This window comes from Sebastes umbrosus, chromosome 3 (assembly GCF_015220745.1).
Source record: "Sebastes umbrosus isolate fSebUmb1 chromosome 3, fSebUmb1.pri, whole genome shotgun sequence".
NCBI lineage: Eukaryota > Metazoa > Chordata > Actinopteri > Perciformes > Sebastidae > Sebastes > Sebastes umbrosus.
In genome coordinates, this window is record NC_051271.1 from 28,941,400 (window position 1) to 28,958,240 (window position 16,841).

At 40.7% G+C, this 16,841-nt stretch overlaps 1 protein-coding gene across 1 annotated transcript; it reads right to left on the minus strand.

Annotated features, from left to right (window-relative positions):
- Positions 1-998: 998 nt before the first annotated feature.
- Positions 999-6,264, minus strand: inab (internexin neuronal intermediate filament protein, alpha b). The gene is made up of 3 exons (XM_037762693.1): positions 5,156-6,264; positions 3,917-4,041; positions 999-3,670 (listed from the first exon to the last, which is right to left on the minus strand). Exons 1-3 carry the CDS (start codon positions 6,206-6,208, stop codon positions 3,391-3,393), a joined length of 1,458 nt encoding a protein of 485 aa, XP_037618621.1. The 5' UTR covers positions 6,209-6,264; the 3' UTR covers positions 999-3,390.
- Between the last annotated feature and the right edge of the window lie 10,577 nt (positions 6,265-16,841).

The following is a 16,841-nucleotide window of genomic DNA, read 5'->3' on the forward strand; positions in this document are numbered from 1 at the left end:
CATTAAATTTCTATAGACCGTTTCAACGGAATTGCGTTGCTTAGCAACAGCTTGGGTACATGTTTACTTCCTGTCAGCTGATATCATCCACATACACTGCAACAGGAAATAAACTGGGACACATTGGGAATGTTTGCAACTGTGAAATGGTCTATACAATAGACTAAAAGTACCATTTGAAAAAGTACTCATGATGCACAATGGCCCATTTCAGAATACTGTACATAATATTATTACTGATGCATTACATTACTTCAGTGTTGCAGTCGGTCAAGGTGGGGCTAATTATAATAACCTTATATACTGCTGGGTGGCTTGTGAATTGGGGATCAATAAAATCTATCTTACCTTAACCTATAATATTACATCATAGTTTATTTGTCAACTAGATTTTGTATTATTAAAGAGGACCTATTAATTTAATAGAAAAAACGCTCATACCGGCTTGGTGAACCGAACCTTTCGGACTCCGTTCTAGCTAGCTTTGTTTGAAGCCGTGCCAAACTAACTGCTAGGCAAAGTGTGTTACTTGGTGACATCACAACGCTTCAGAAGAAAAGGCGGGACTTCAAGCAATGCGTTTCAGGAACAGTGTTTCTGTGGGGGAAAGTAATTCTACTTGGTGTGGACTTTGGGCTTTGTAGCCCAATAGCAGACCTTTTAAATGTACAAAAGAACTATATAACACATGAAAGGAAAGGGAAAATAATAAGCATAATAAGTCCCCTTTAATTTTAATCTGTAAAGTAAATAGGAACTATAGATATCAAATGAATGTAGTGGAATAAAAAGTACAACATTTCCCTCTGAAAAGTAGCGGAGTAGAAGTATTAAGTAGAACAAAATACAAATAATGGCGTAAAGTACAAGTACATCAGAATTGTACATGAATAAATGTACTTAGTACAAACGTGAGTACAAAATATGATCTTTTCTAGACCACTAAAAAGTGGGTGTTGCATATAAAGCAAACATAATGAAATCACGTGCAGCCTCAATAATGTCAAGTCTTTATTGATATATATGGTGTCATACAGCAATACATAGTAATAACAGTAAAGAGAATAGCATGTCAACTACATTCGATCCCTATGCTTTAGTAATCACGGTAGCTCTAATAATAAAGAGATTAATAAATGATTAAATACCCCACTTAACAGAATCATATACATCACACACATGGCCAGAAAAAAAGCAGCTGGTGTTTTAAGGCATTTCACATCCTACAGTTATTTGTTCTATGGCTAAATCTTGATTGGTTGGTGGTTTTTGTATTAGTGATGTACTGGGTTTTCAGAAAAATGCTTGATTTCAAGGGAGTGGTGTTGCATGTGCACTTAGAAAAGTTTGGCAGTGCAGTAGTAGTAGTAGTACAGTAGTAGTAGAAGTAGTAGTAGGAGGAGTAGTAGTAGTACTGTAGTAGCAGTAGTAGTAGGAGTAGCAGTAGTGACATTTTTTGCCTCAGACAGAGGATAAAGACAAAGGCTTGACATTTGCAACCATGAACCATTCATCCATATTTATAGCTGTATACTATAAATTGCTGCTTATATCTTGTACATTTCTGCAGCTTTACACTGGAATTCAGTAATCCACAAAATAAAATGCCCAACTTTCAGCTTCTCCGCCCCCTAAATAATCCCAGTTATGATAGGCCACTGTGTAGAGATAAAGACACACTCACTACAGTACTAAGTTACTTATCACAAGTAGAACAACAATCCAGAACAGTCTCAATCAGCAGGTTTTTTGTTTTCACTGTAAGTGCAGTTTGTCAGTGCGTGGGTCGCCATGACCAGCAGCAGGAGGATAAACTGTGTTAAAGTCGGCAGTGCACGAGTAGAAAAAAAAAACAAGCTACACGTCTCTCATACTGAGGGATTTCTAGTGGTGAGGTCGTACTACAACGGACATCTTATCCAGTCATGGCCACATGTATAAAGAGAGAGGTCAAGTTGTTTCAAACACGTCGCGGTCTGGCGGCTCCTGACTGGTATTTGTGCCGTATTCTGAGCGTTGCTGGCATGGTTTTCTTCTGGCTGAGTGATTACGGTATGGATTCTGGGGCTCAAATGTGCTTAAAGCATCATGGGAAATGGTGTTGAATATGCAAACAATTCTTCGCACCAAGGTGGATCTCAGAGGATCTTGTGCTAAAGCGTAGTTTACAATTCAGTCTCTAACTGACTTTGCGTAACTCTTCCCTGTATACTTCATAGCACATTGTGCAAACTGTTTACCAAATCTGGTAGTTTTGACATTCCTATAGAAGCACCTTAGAGAGGATTTTAACTTCTTATCTTCATAGCATTGACATCCTACAGTAAGAGTTATAACAGTAGTCTCAAATCTAGCCTACAGGCTAACAAGCACGTGTCTATTACACTTATTAATGAGTGTTGTGCACAATGATGCTCAGCATGGTAGATGGAGAAAAGGAAGGCATGAGCCGGCCTTTTTTTTTACTATGAAATCGTGTCGAACGAGCAATGGGCCAATGGATTCCATGCAAGCATGACATCTACATACACCATGCAAATTATGCTTGGTTAATACATTTGTTTTCGTGTTTGCTTCAAATCTCATTTACGGGAATCGACTTTTGAGAAACTTCCCCGGGAAGTGAAAAAAGTTAAGTCTTCCATACTGTTGTCACGCAGAGATGACTGGACCGCAGTCAAACTACTATAAATCAAAAAAATTGTGCAAGGACACATTTTGAACTCCATTTTTAAGAAAGAGACTCAACATATTACCTCAGCAATACACTATCATATATTATTGTTTATCTTGGCTGGTTTCTTTTAACTGCAGACTGTGTGCTTTCCCACTAAACTAAATTCCACTGGAATGTGTTAAGAGTTTCTCACAGCTTGTGGTAGTAGTGAATGACCAGAGTTATTATCTACCGTGTTTTCAGTGTCACATGTTGATATAACATCAGCCCGAAGTGCGACGGACCAGTTGAGTATTATATCATGAAAGACCAAACTCCTGTAAGAGATGCTACCTACAGTAAGTGCTCGTTGCTGTTCGATGTTGAGTGTGTGAAGGAGAAAGAGAGAGGGCACAGATGCGCTGTGGTTTCGTACAGAGTGATGGTTACAGTAGAGTTATAATGGATTTCCTTTGGGGGAACACACGTGGGGGGACAAAGGGGACAGGGAAGGACAAACCCACGTAAACACAAACATCTAGATCCCACACTCTATGCACTTGTGGACATCCGGCACACAATGGTGCACTGCAGATAGAAACCATGGCGATCTTACTGTGCTTATAATAAGGAGGCAATAGATCCCCACAAGTGCTGAAGTGTAAAGGCTCAGGGTTTGTTTTAGCATGGGATATGTAGGGGTAAGGGGGTCAAAACAAGCTTACAGTAGGCTCTTAGTTTTTCTGATTGGTGGGAATGTCGCTGGGGTCTTGCTTCTCCGTCTTCTTGGTGGTGGTGACCACCGTCTCCTCGTAAACCTCACGCTGGGACACCTTGCCTCCAGACTTGCTCTGCTGCTGGTCTTCGTCCTTGCCCTCCCTCTTGGAGCCCTTGCTGGAGCTGGTGTACATACGGCTCTGGTAGTTGTAGCCCTGCCCAGCGCTCGCGCTCATGGAGGAGCCAGAGTAGGTGATCCCCGTCCCGATGCGGGTCTCCTCGCCTTCCAGGAGTTTCCTGCAGAGAGGACGATGCAGGGAGGGGTGGTGGTGGGGGGGGTGGGGGGGGGTGGGGAGGGTGGGGGGGGGGGTGGGGGGGGGGGGGGTTGGAAAGGAGTAATGGTGGTCAGGGGCAGCATTTTAACAAGGGAGGGAGTTACTTTACCCCCTAAAAAAATGCCTGTATCTCTTTTTAAATCCCAATACATAGAGGTTATATCATAACTCATGGCGTGTGAGCTGTTTTTGAGAGAAGAAACCTCACCTGTAAGCTGCAATTTCAATATCAAGTGCCATCTTGACATTGAGCAAATCCTGGTACTCCCTCAGGTGACGAGCCATCTCGCCCTTGGTGGCCCTCAGATCATTCTCCAGGTCCATCATGTTGTCCTAAGTATAATCAAAACAACACAAGAAAAGTAGAGCAGGGTTAAAGATAGAAATAATAGGCTGTGACCACATTACATGCATAGGAATAATCGCAGTGGCCCAAAACAAAGACCTCTGTCATTCCTAACCATTGTGTAGCTGATTTGAGAGCAAAATGGGTTAAAAATGTTTGTCCTATTAAAAAAAACATCCACTCAGTTGGGAGTGCTGTATCCAAACCAGCAGTGAAATCCCTCATTGAGAGCTCCCACACTCAGTGGGCGTTGTCAGATGCAGCTGCTGAGCGCACTGTCCTGGGGGAGTGAGTTTCAGCACCACGGACAGAGCTCAGCTGCTCCTCTTATTGTTATTGCTCTGACATTCACATCTTATAAGAACAAAAAAAACGCCATACAGTGTATTCATTTCAATGTAAATAAACTTTTATGACTGAAAAATAAAAAAAATTAAAAAAGTCCCTTCATATGCTCGCTTAACAATCAATCAATCAACATTTATTTGTAAAGCCCTTTACAATAACCAAAAGGTACCCAAAGTGCTTTACATTAACATCAAGAAATAAAAGGAATAAAAACATAATATATCATAAAAAGTTAAAGAGGTACACAAATACCACAACACCTCACTTCCATACCATTATTGACACACAGTACAGCTGAACTGAATGGACTGTAATGCTGTGCAATATGCTGCCTTCCACTGTGTAATTGTCTGAAATATATTAATTATTTCTTTTTTTAAATATTTTTTTGAGAGCTGCAAGTTCTTTTAACATGGTCATGGAGCATATATATATATACTGTATATTTGTATTCTGGGGGTATCATTCCTGTGCAGAGGGTAGATTAGTTTATTTATTGACTACACTGAGGGCGTTTTATATTTTAGTAATTTATTTATTTATTGTGTTGAGTTGAATGTGCTACTTATTTTGTACTGTAATTACCTTGTGCATTTTCTACCTTTTTTCTTTTCTTAAAGCTAACTCGGTGTAGACTGCTCAGAATTCACATGTACTTATAGGTGCAAATGGCAAATAAAACTTGAATCTTGAATAAAATCATAAAAAGTTACAGGAAAAGCAAAGGAACAAGTCATTATTGGAGTGATTTACCTGGTAGTTTCCAATCTCCACATTGTGCCTCTCTTCCATCTCGTGGAGCTGCTTCTCCAGAGACTCGTTGGTTCCTCTCAGACTCTCTATCTCGATGGTCTTGGACTGCAGCTGCCTCCTGAACTCGTTCATCTCCTCCCTGCTGGCTCGTATGGCCTCGGTGCTCCGGGTGGCCTGCTCGGACAAGTCGGCGAACTTGGTCTTGTACCAGTCCTCTGCGGACTGCAGGTTCTTGGACGCCATGGACTCGTACTGGCCTCGGATCTCCTTGAGGGCGGAGGTGAGGTCCGGCTTGGACACCTCCATCTCCACGGACACCTGGGCGGCGTTGATCATGTCCGTCAGCTCGGCCACCTCCTCGTCGTGCACTTTCCTGAGGAAGTTGATCTCGTCCAGCAGAGACTCCACCTTCTTCTCCAGGTCCAGGCGCACCATGGTGGCGTCGTCCACGTCCTTCTTGAAAGCCTTCAGGATGGCCTCCGCGTCCTCCCGGGCTCGGTACTCCTCTTCGTACTTCCCCCGGAGCTTCTGCAGGTCGTCCTCGATACAATCCCTCTCGATGACGAGCTGGGACTTCTCCCCGTTCAGCTCGTCCAGCTGGGAGCGCAGTTCTCGGATCTCCTGCTGGTACAGCTCGGCCAGACGGGACGGCTCGGTCTGCCGCTGGCGCAGCGCGGTCAACTCCGTCTCCAGCACTTTGTTGCTCTGCTCCAAGTTGCGCACTTTGTCGATGAACATGGCAAAGCGGTCGTTGAGACCTTGCATTTGCTCCTTCTCATTGGTGCGGACGATTTTGAACTCGTTGTTGAGGACGTTGCTCTGCGCCAGGTCGAAGGGCTCCATCGGCATGGACATGGAGATGGAGCGGCCAGACTTTCTGTTGTACAAGCCCATGGAGGAGACGTTGCTACGGGATGCCGAGGAGGACCGGTACCCTCCTCCACGGGAGGAGGACATCGTTGTCCGGGATGGAGAGGACGCATAACGGGGAGACTCCCCGAAAATCTTCCGGTAGGAGGAGGAGGAGGTATAGTTATCAGATCCGTAGCTCATCTTGGCTTGAATGGAGACAGAGCAGAGCAGTGGGCGCGCCTCCTTTATATAGTGGGACCAACCCAGTCACTCATCATAACGCCCGGTGGGAACATCATTCTCCTCATGCGTCAGGTAGCCCAGGAAATATGACAATCAATGCTGCATATTGTGCTCGAGGTTGAACTTCCTTATTATTATTATAATAATTATAATGGGTCTACAATAATCCTGACATTGGTCCAGATGTGCGCAGTTGTCGCTGTTCTTTGTGTGTAGCAGATGGAACTGTCCTGTTTTGGCGCAGTGGTGCGTCAGTGTTTGATCGCTTGTTGCACATTTACACTTAAAACAGAGAAAAAAATATATTGAAATGTTCTTCCAGAAGCAAATTTTTAGCTTTTGGTATTAAGGTACACTGTAAAAAAAAACATATTTTTTTAGTTTTTTTCAAGAAATTTTAATTTTTTTGTCTGTCTAATTACATGTTTCATTTGTGATTTATATTTAAATGGTCTTAGATTTACAGTATTTTTTGAAATCACAATCGTAATTATCTGTATTTAAGCTTTTCTTGATCATTTCTAAAGATAATTATTCTGTTTTTTAGAGGTTTATGACTCTATTTTAACAATTAATTTATGTTAGAAGAAAAGGATTTCATGGAATTCTAAAAATATTTCTTGTAAAAATACAGATTGTTTTTGCAAAACTTCTGAGTTAATGTAAATTTGGCCTTTTGCAACGTAAAATTACATGTTTCATTTGTGATTTATATGTAAATGGTCTTAGATTTACGGTGTATGACTATTCTAACAATAAATATATGTTAAAAGTAAAATATTTCTTTGTAAAATTACAGTAACAAAGGTTAATTATATAAAGATAATTACTGTTTTGTTTTTTTTCCGTTTTCTAACAGACATTTTCTGGCGCCTCTGCTGCCGGAAAATTTCCGTTATTTTAGACTTTTTTTTTTACAGTGTAACCTCTCTCAGTGTTTATAGCCGAGAAAAAAATATATTAAAACCCTTGATAGATATACCTTTAACGTTTCCCTACCACACCCTAAATCTATATTCACAGCAGGTCTACAGGTGTTTTTTTTTGGCAGAACAATGACGACGCACTTTCCTTCAAAACTTTTATCTGTTGTATAGTTTCAACTAGCAGGTGACAACTATTACTGGTGTCCAACAACATTCTGCACAAATCAATAAAGAGCATGTGTGTGTTTTGTGCCTCTTTTTCTCAAAAGCCTGAGGTGAGAATGAGGCTAAAATGGATAAATGAAGAGATGCTGAAAATGGACAAAAGAGAGAGAGGAGTGAGTTTCACTGGAGCAGTTTGAATCTTCAAGAAAAATAAAGTGTAAGATCTTAATTCATATTTAACGTTATTCATTAAAGATAAAGTAAAGTTGAGATAATATATGTTTAGTTTTGCAACGTCCCTTGAAATCAGCATCCCACTGACAGGCCTCTGCTGCCCTCTGTTGTCAAACTGCAGCACACTGCAAGCAAACATGAATATTAAAGGGGAACTATGCCCATTTTCAAAATTCATACATGTTATTCCCATGGTCTAAAGCCATGGACACAAATGGAACGTCAGGAGCGCGTGGCAGCTGTGTCGCGTGGTGGCTGCGTGATATATGCGTTGGGTGTTCACACCAGCTGCATTTCAGCTGCATTTCAGCTGCTTTTCTGCTGCGTTTCTGCTGCTGCTGTCTTTCTACATAGAGTTTGCCTTTTAATGCCCATTTCATTTCATTATAAATATAATTTATATTTATTTTAGACAGAGAAAGGTTAAGAAACGTGTGGTAATTTGTAAATAATAGTAATAATCCACAATTAAAACTCTGTACTATATTCATTCATGGATCTCTCCAAGTCACTGCATGTTCTAGAACACTGTCGGGCACGTATTTCAGAATAAAAGCCTCGTGTTAACAAATGAAGGAATTCTGTCCATAGAAAAAAACGCTTAAGGGCTTTTATTTTGAAATGATAGCAGAAAGTGTTGATTTACTTTTTTTCATCTCCGTAACATATTCTACAGATAGACCTCGAAACAGTAGTAAAGTCTTGCTGGTATGATGTCAATATACAGTCAATAGATCACCTTCACTGTCTGTGACATATTCTACAGATGTCTAGATATGTAAACTGTATTAATGTAGCTGATATGTTAATACACTGTCAATAGATCACATTCACTGTCTGTTGCTGCTGTGAGACGCACGCGGCACGAGTCAAAAATAGGCGAGACCTCTATTCTATTAAAGAGACGCAGCTGAGACGTAATGTGGCGGCTCTAACCTGTTAACACTGACGCCGAAATAAAAAACAACAGGTAACACAGCCGCCACGCGCTCCTGACGTTCCCTGTGTGTCCGCCCTGTTAATATTATTTAAGCACAGGATCTGGGTAACGGTAGAAGATAAATAGGCTTAATAAATACAAAAATAAATAGATACATAGCTATATAAATAGATATTTTTTTGTTTTGTTCTTTTCATTAACACACAAATGTCTTTCATGCAAAACATGTGTGATAAATTACAGGGAGGGACTTTACAGATGTTATACAGAACTCTCACGTAATTGAGACTTTTCTCACACTCTTACTATGGGCTGTTTCTTTATGTCGGCAGGTGAGAATCACTATGTGGCTACTCCTTTCAACACACCTGACACTTTCACCTTATCCCTTGCACTCCTCTAAGAAGGCTGTAGTCTAGTAGCTGTAGTTCTGTTTTCACCCAGTAGAGTGAACCATAGGAGTACAATATATATAAGCAGTGAATATGTTCACAATGCTCTGTGATCTAGCTCTCAAAAGACACAAAGGTACACGATCCTTTTTGTTATTTCTCCAGGCATGGGTGCTCTCACTGTGCATATCTCCTCCTCCTATCACCTGTGCCCGATCGTGAACTGTGCATGTGCCATCAGTGTGCCTGCACTGAGTAGGCCCCCAAATACAGCACTGAGGGAGAAGTACAGATAAGGAGAAGACGGCTGGACTTCACCTGCTATGATTGATGTCTAATGGACATTTCATGTGTGCGTCGATGGAAAATATACAGAAACTGTGATGGACCTTGCATTTAACTATTTAATTTCTCATTAGGCTCCTTTCACACACCATTATTTTGTATGCTTTGATCTGCATCAAGATAAACAGCCTTAACTCTACACTTGGACTCTGCATCTCTCTGTTTCTGCATTCTCACCTTAGCACAAAATAGTGTTCTGATCTGACACCCTGAAGCGATTGCTGCCACACCTATCACAGTGCATGATCACAGTGCATGATCGAGCACAGGTGATAGGAGGAGGAGACATGCACAGTGAGAGCACATGTGCAGCCATGATCAAGCACAGGAGATAGGAGGAGGACACATGCACAGAGGCCTTTTTTACACTACTCTGCGACGGTGAACAATAATTTGGTAACTTGAGGTGGGGACCTCTGCTGGAAAGGACCACAAAGGCGATTTCCACATATAACTAGAAAATGCATTTCCTGCTGAAAATGTGTGGGAATGCTGACAGCTGAAATTAATTGCAAAGCATTGCTGAAAATGCAGAAATGTGAAATGACTTACCTAAAAATGTTAATGCTCAAATGCATTGCACTGCACTGCTGAAAAGCCTAGAAGATGAAATGTACAACTGGCAGAGTTGGAAGCTAAACTGCATTAGCTAAAGAAGCTAAGAGCTGAAACACATTGCTAGAAAAGCTGGAAGCTTTTGTGGTAAATTTGAATTTTCCTGAATAGGCGGAAAGAAGAAATGCTTAGTATGTATATCAGACAGATGAACTGCATTGCTAAACACAAAGAGAGACAGAGAGAGAGGGAGAGAGAGGGAGTAGTATTTGGGTGAAATAAACCTTTTTATTATCAGTCTCATTCAAGATTCATAATTTTAGTGTTAAAGTTTACAGTTTGACTGTGAGTTGTGTGGTAATATTGACTGTGTTGTCAACAAGACAAAACTGCATCCCTTCAATATGTCTAATTTCCTCTTAGGACCTTTAGGATATGCAACTGTCTTTACAGCAGAGTACACAAAATAAATCATTGTCTGGTTTAAATCATTTTATTTAAACAAAATGAAAAGGTCTAAGGATGCCAAACAGTTATTCACAGTCAAGTTATGTGGTCTGTTATCAATTTCAGTTACTATATTTCTATACTTACCAGCCAAAGCACAGCGCTAGATAGATGTTCTGTTGTCTAAGAGAGGAAACAATATGACAAACTAACAGTTAGTGTAGTGCCTGCATTACAGAGATAGCTTAGATTACTACTGTTATATATTACCAGCATGATATGATCTAACGCTAGATCAAGATTTAATTCAAGCTAACTGATAAATAAAGATTGTTTATGATAACGTTTTAGTGTGTGTATGTAACCTCTGGTTTATATAGGAACATTCAACAACAAACTAAAGAAATATATAGAAAATAACAGTTACAACCTATTCAGCATCCTGCTAACATATTAAAAACGTATGTTTGCCTTAAAGGGACTGTTGGTAACTTTTTAAGTGTATAAATGTACCGGGTCGGGATCCCATGCACATATGCGTGTGGCCGGAGTCTCTGCTCCTCTGCCTGCTTGCCTTCACTCAAACACCGCACGTTCTCGCTGTCTCACTCCACCTCTAGACGAGCATGCGCGCTCACTCCACACTGCAGAAGAGTTAGTTTAGCTCTGAGAATATCTAGTGAATGTACAGTGAGAGTTTGTGCAGAAATAAATACTGCAGCTCCTCCAGACCAACAGAGGTTTTCCGTGTCTTGTGAAGTGACGGGGCTCCGCAGCGAGAAACGTTACCGTCTCCGACCGGGTGCCGGTGTCTCCCTCCGGGTGCAGTCGGAGGCGATAACGTTTCTCTTCCTGCTTCAGAGCCCTGGCACTGACCCGCTTTTGCTGAAGCAGGAAAAGCCAACACTAGGATCAGCATTGATTCATGGAGAGACCTTCGTCTGGTCAGCTAACATTACTGCCAAGCTGGTGAAAAGTAGTGATATTGTGCCTTTAGCTGACGTGTGTCGCCTCACTGTTTTGAGCGATGCGCGTTTATGTCTTTTTAGAGCAAGCGAGCGCGAGCGCGAGCGCGAGCACAACGCTGACTTTCGTTGACTTAACGGCCACAGGTGTCGCTGTTAACAAGCAATTCTGAAAGTTACATATAGTCCCTTTAATGTTACCTAACTGAATGCTGCTAACAGCTAACACTGCTGGTAAAAACTAAGCCAGAGACGAGCATCAACAGTGTTCTAAGTAAGCTTGTTCTTAACTGACGTCAAGGATTAGCGGGTGTCTAGCTAGCAGTCCACCACAGCAAACAACATTAATGTTAGTAGTTCATTTCTTTAAATGTTACATTTCCCAGCTTCATATTGGTGGATATATAGTTAGTTGAGTTGAAAAGTGAAAACAAAATACTTTGTTTGTCATTGGAAATAAACCTGTAGGTTACTGTACTTTGTTATTGACATCTATAGTGGTTGTTTACATAAAAACACAATTTAAATGATTATGATTATTTAAATATTTGTTTTGATTAAAAAAAATCTTGGCAAGCTGCTTAGAGCTAGTGTTAGGAAGTTAAAGAGGTCATAATTCTCTCTCTGTTATCTATTTTATATTGATGTGAAAACATCTCCTTTAAACAACTGTATTTATTCAAGTTTCTCACCAAAAACGACAATTTACTAGATTACATTTGAACACATCATGCTAACCTTACCTTCGCCCAATAGTAATTTTTCCTAAGCCGACTTTGAACGCCTCATAACAATAACACAATTGGGTGCATCCCAAAGCTCTTATTTGTCGTTTCCTCGCTCCTCGATCCCCGTAACCTCCCGCGCCCCCGTAGATGGAGAGGTGAGCTGACCTGGAGAGGTGATGAGCAGAGCTGGAGAGTCTCCGAGGAGTGCCTCTGTCTGAGACAAGTGGGCATTTTATAAGACTCTGAGAGAAGGAGACAGACTGGTCCCATGCCACAACAATGTGTGGTATACAGATATGTTTTTTTAAAATCTAATATTGAATGTGGAGAGATGTTATAGATGACACTGAGAGCACCCAGGGGAATGATCTGAGTATATGGGAACATTTTCTGTTTCACAACTGATAAGACAACAATAGAATAAAGATAATTTGAGTATAAAAAAGAAAACAAACATTCTGTGGGTCCACAAAGTCAGTCTCCCGTTCATTGTCTGAGGAGCTGCTCCAGACTTTATACCCTATGACATCACAAGTTTGAGACTTCTCTGGTTTCTGGCTTTGAGCCATGGAAATAACAGATTGAAATTCTTAATTTAGGCGGTTCCCCTTTAAGAGTAGGACCACTTACTAGTACTAATTAGTACTAAACTGTTTAGACTGTAATAGTGACTGCAGCTCGTTCAGGTGAATTGATGATGAATGAACTGGTGAGCTGCAGTCAGGTTCAGACAGGTATCAACCCTGATTGTTTCTCACCCTTCCAGGTGCCATTTTCCGGCTGACATGAGAAGGGATCGCTGCTAACTCTGTTCACCCTAGGAGCTGCAAGCTGAGAGACACACATCGTATCGATGCCAAATATTCAAACATGCCACTAAGACGCTCCACAAAACCTTTTCCGCCTTTCTCTTGACAAGTTGTGCTGATATCAAACAATGTTGCAAAGTCTGTGAAACAATAAAATGTCACCATGCAAGCCAAAGTCAATCAGCTTGTGGCAGGGGGAGGCACGTAGTTATGATAGTGTAAATAAAACAACTTTTATTCCCACAAATTATCTGGAGAAATGCATTTTGGACTTTGTGCTGCGGAATTCTGGAAGCCACAAATTAAATAGTGTCAAAGCCAAGTATGGTTTTGCCTCTGTACTCAGAATGTATCTGAAATGTACCACCGCTGATGTTGTATCTTTGGTGTAATGTTACTTTTACTTAAGTAAAGGATCAGAGTAGGCTACTTCTTCCACCCTTGATGATATCCATCACAGAGTACAAACATGTTCAGATGTATCTGCACCTGAACAGTTGTGAATGCGGTCAGCGAACATGAAAAGAATACAGAAATAAATACGTTTGGGGAAATAATAAGGAAAAAATAAATGGAAAGAATGAATAAAGTAAATGCAAAAAATAAATTAAAATAAATAGTTAAAAGGGAAAATTAAACAGAAGAGTAAATAAATAAGGGGTGAAATGCAAAGGGAAAATCGTGCAGAAATAAATAAATAAATGCATAAATACATAACTAAATAGATAGATTTAAAAATAAATTAAAAATGAGTAAATAATAAATGCAAAAATAAATAACCAAATAAATAATACAAAAATAAATAACCAAATAAATAATACAAAAATAAATACATTTAAATAAATACATAAATAAATGAAAGGGAAAAATAAACAGAAGAGTAAATAAATAAGGGAATTAATACAAAGATAAATAAATAAATAAAGAAACAAATTAAAACAGAAATATCAATTTATGTCACATTTTATCAATTAAATAATGGCAAGTAATTTATTTTTAATATTATTTTTGCTGCATTTAATGACACATTTGTTCATCTATTGAGTCATTTATTTCTTCATTCATTTATTTTTGATTTTGGCAGGTTCCGTCCTCCATATCTTGTTGTTTTAGTGAATACATGTCAGCACTGTAACCAGTGGCGGCTGGTGGAATTTTTTCTAGGTAGGGCTGTGCCACATCCAATCAACTTCAGCAAACATCCCGGTATGATTTAATGCAAAAAAAGTGAAGGTATCAAAAACACATTACTACTTTGCAGTTAAATAATCAACAATTATTTTATTCCAACAGGAGCAGTAAAGAATGCTTAGAGAAACACAACAGTATAAAATGTACTCAGTAGTGGAAAGTAACTAAGTAAATGTACTCAAGTACTGTACTTAAGTACAATTTTGAGATTCTTGTACTTTACTTGAGTATTTCCATGTTCTGCTACTTTCTACTTCTACTCCACTACATCTCAGAGGGACATATTAGACTTTCAACTCCTCTACATTTATCTGACAACTTTAGTTACTTTACAGATTCAGATTATTAATACAAAATATGATCAACGAATAAATGATGATGTATTATTATAGATTAAACTACCCAGCAGTATATAAAGTCATTAAAATGAGCTCCAACTTAACCAGCTGCAACATTTGAACACATTAATGCATCAATAAGTATAATCCAATAATATACATTATTCTGCATAACGTGTACTTTTATGTTTGGTACTTTAAGTATATTCATATGCTAATATTTCTGCACTTTTACTTAAGAAGGATTTTGAATGCAGGATTTCTACATGGTAGTATTGCTACTTTTACTGAAGTTCAAGATCTGAGTACTTCCACCACCGCATGTATTATAATACAATAATAAACATGTAATACAATACTAATGTAATATAACAATATAACATGTAATAGAAAGGTTTACCTAATGTGATGCCCCTGTTGACCTTGCTTTGTTTGGTAAACCAATAGTGAGGCAAAGATCATGGGAAGTAAACATGAAGTGTAATTAGGAATACTGGTGTTAAGTCCTGAAGCTATTCAGACACCTGAATGTACATAAGCATGGGATTCAAGTGCTCTGAGGTGAGGAGATCGTAATACTGGTGTTAAACTACTGTTAAGTCCTGAAGCTCAGGTGTCTGACCTGAGTGTATATAAGCATGGGACTCTAATGCTCTGAGGTGTAGAGATGGTAAACTCCAGTAACACTTCTGCTTTAAAACTCTCTCCCCTTACTCAAAAGGCACAACCACAACACATCCACAGATATCAATACTACATAAAATACAGTTAACAAGAAGAACATTACATCTAATTTACAGGTCTCAATTCAATTGTGATGCCTCCATGACCAGTTTAAGCAAATGAGACTGAGGACAACTATGTACAAGAAAAGTCCGAGGAGTTTCTTCTCCATGGAGAGCATGGCCGGAACATAAAGGCGATCCTTCGCCTCTTCATGGTTCTGGTGCTGCTGGTCAGGTTCACTGTCCTCACACAGAGAGGAAATGGAGGCCCTGGTCCAAAAAATATAGTTTGAGTTGCTAATTTGCCATCAGACTCCTTGATGTGCAATTATATTCATTGTGTGCAATAATATGTTTATATAATTCACTTTCTTTAAACGTTAGTCGGTTTTATATCACATTCATGAGCCAGATGCAATGTAATTTTATTCTGCTGTGCATTTAGCCTGTGTGTAACAATTAAATTAATCTTGAATCTTCAATAACAACTAGGCCTCTTCTAGAAATTGAACTGGTGGATTGTGTCTAATAACTACTTTACCCGCATTGTTATCCAAATCTGATTGTCTCTTCTCTTTCCTTTTTAAACTTCTAAACAGATATAATTGTGATGTGCTCTTCCATGATATTCATTCACTTTGATGACAAGGCACATTTAGGCTTTTACAGACTGTTGGAAGTGAGCAACTCATCTTTCTAACAACAGCTTTGTCAGCATCTAGATCGTTTGCATGCTGTCTGTGAACCTCTGGACCAGTGCTCTGATGAAGACAGGGTCCAAGTTCCTCTTCTGCAGCTGGTTGAAAAGCATATCCACCTGTGGCATGATCTTGTGGAACAATGTCAGGAAAAAACAGAAAACCTCGTCTTCAAGCATCCTCACAAAGCCCCCATCAGCCTCTCTGGGGATGTGTGATGTTGCCTGCTGCATGATGCGGTTCAGCTGATGCACATTTTCATAGACACGGATCTTGAGCAGTAGCTGGCTTGGGGCGCCCCTCTCGTATTAGATTTGAGGACGCTGATTGGTTAAATTTAATGTCATTCGTTCAGAGCTTGAATCAGCTATTGGCTAAGCTGCTACGTAGACCCGCCTGCTCGGGGCGATTTCTCCATCGCCCCCAGAGCTGACCTTCAGACATACAGACAGGCAGAGGAGAGTCAGACAGGCAGAGGGGAGTCAGACAGGCAGAGGAGAGTCAGACAGGCAGAGGAGAGTCAGACAGGCAGAGGAGAGTCAGACAGGCAGAGGGGAGTCAGACAGGCAGAGGAGAGTCAGACAGGCAGAGGGCAGTCAGACAGGCAGAGGGGAGTCAGACAGGCAGAGGAGAGTCAGACAGGCAGAGGAGGGGAGTCAGACAGGCAGAGGGGAGTCAGACAGGCAGAGGAGAGTCAGACAGGCAGAGGGCAGTCAGACAGGCAGAGGAGAGTCAGACAGGCAGAGGAGAGTCAGACAGGCAGAGGGCAGTCAGACAGGCAGAGGAGAGTCAGACAGGCAGAGGAGAGTCAGACAGGCAGAGGGCAGTCAGACAGGCAGAGGGGAGTCAGACAGGCAGAGGAGAGTCAGACAGGCAGAGGAGGGGAGTCAGACAGGCAGAGGGGAGCCAGACAGGTAGAGGGAACTCAGACAGGCAGAGGAGGGGAGTCAGACAGGCAGAGGGGAGTCAGAGGGGAGTCAGAGGGGAGTCAGAGTCAGACAGGCAGAGGAGAGTCAGACAGGCAGAGGGGAGTCAGACAGGTAGAGGGGACTCAGACAGGCAGAGGAGAGTCAGACAGGCAGAGGGGAGTCAGAGGGGAGACAGACAGGCAGAGGGGAGTCAGACAGGCAGAG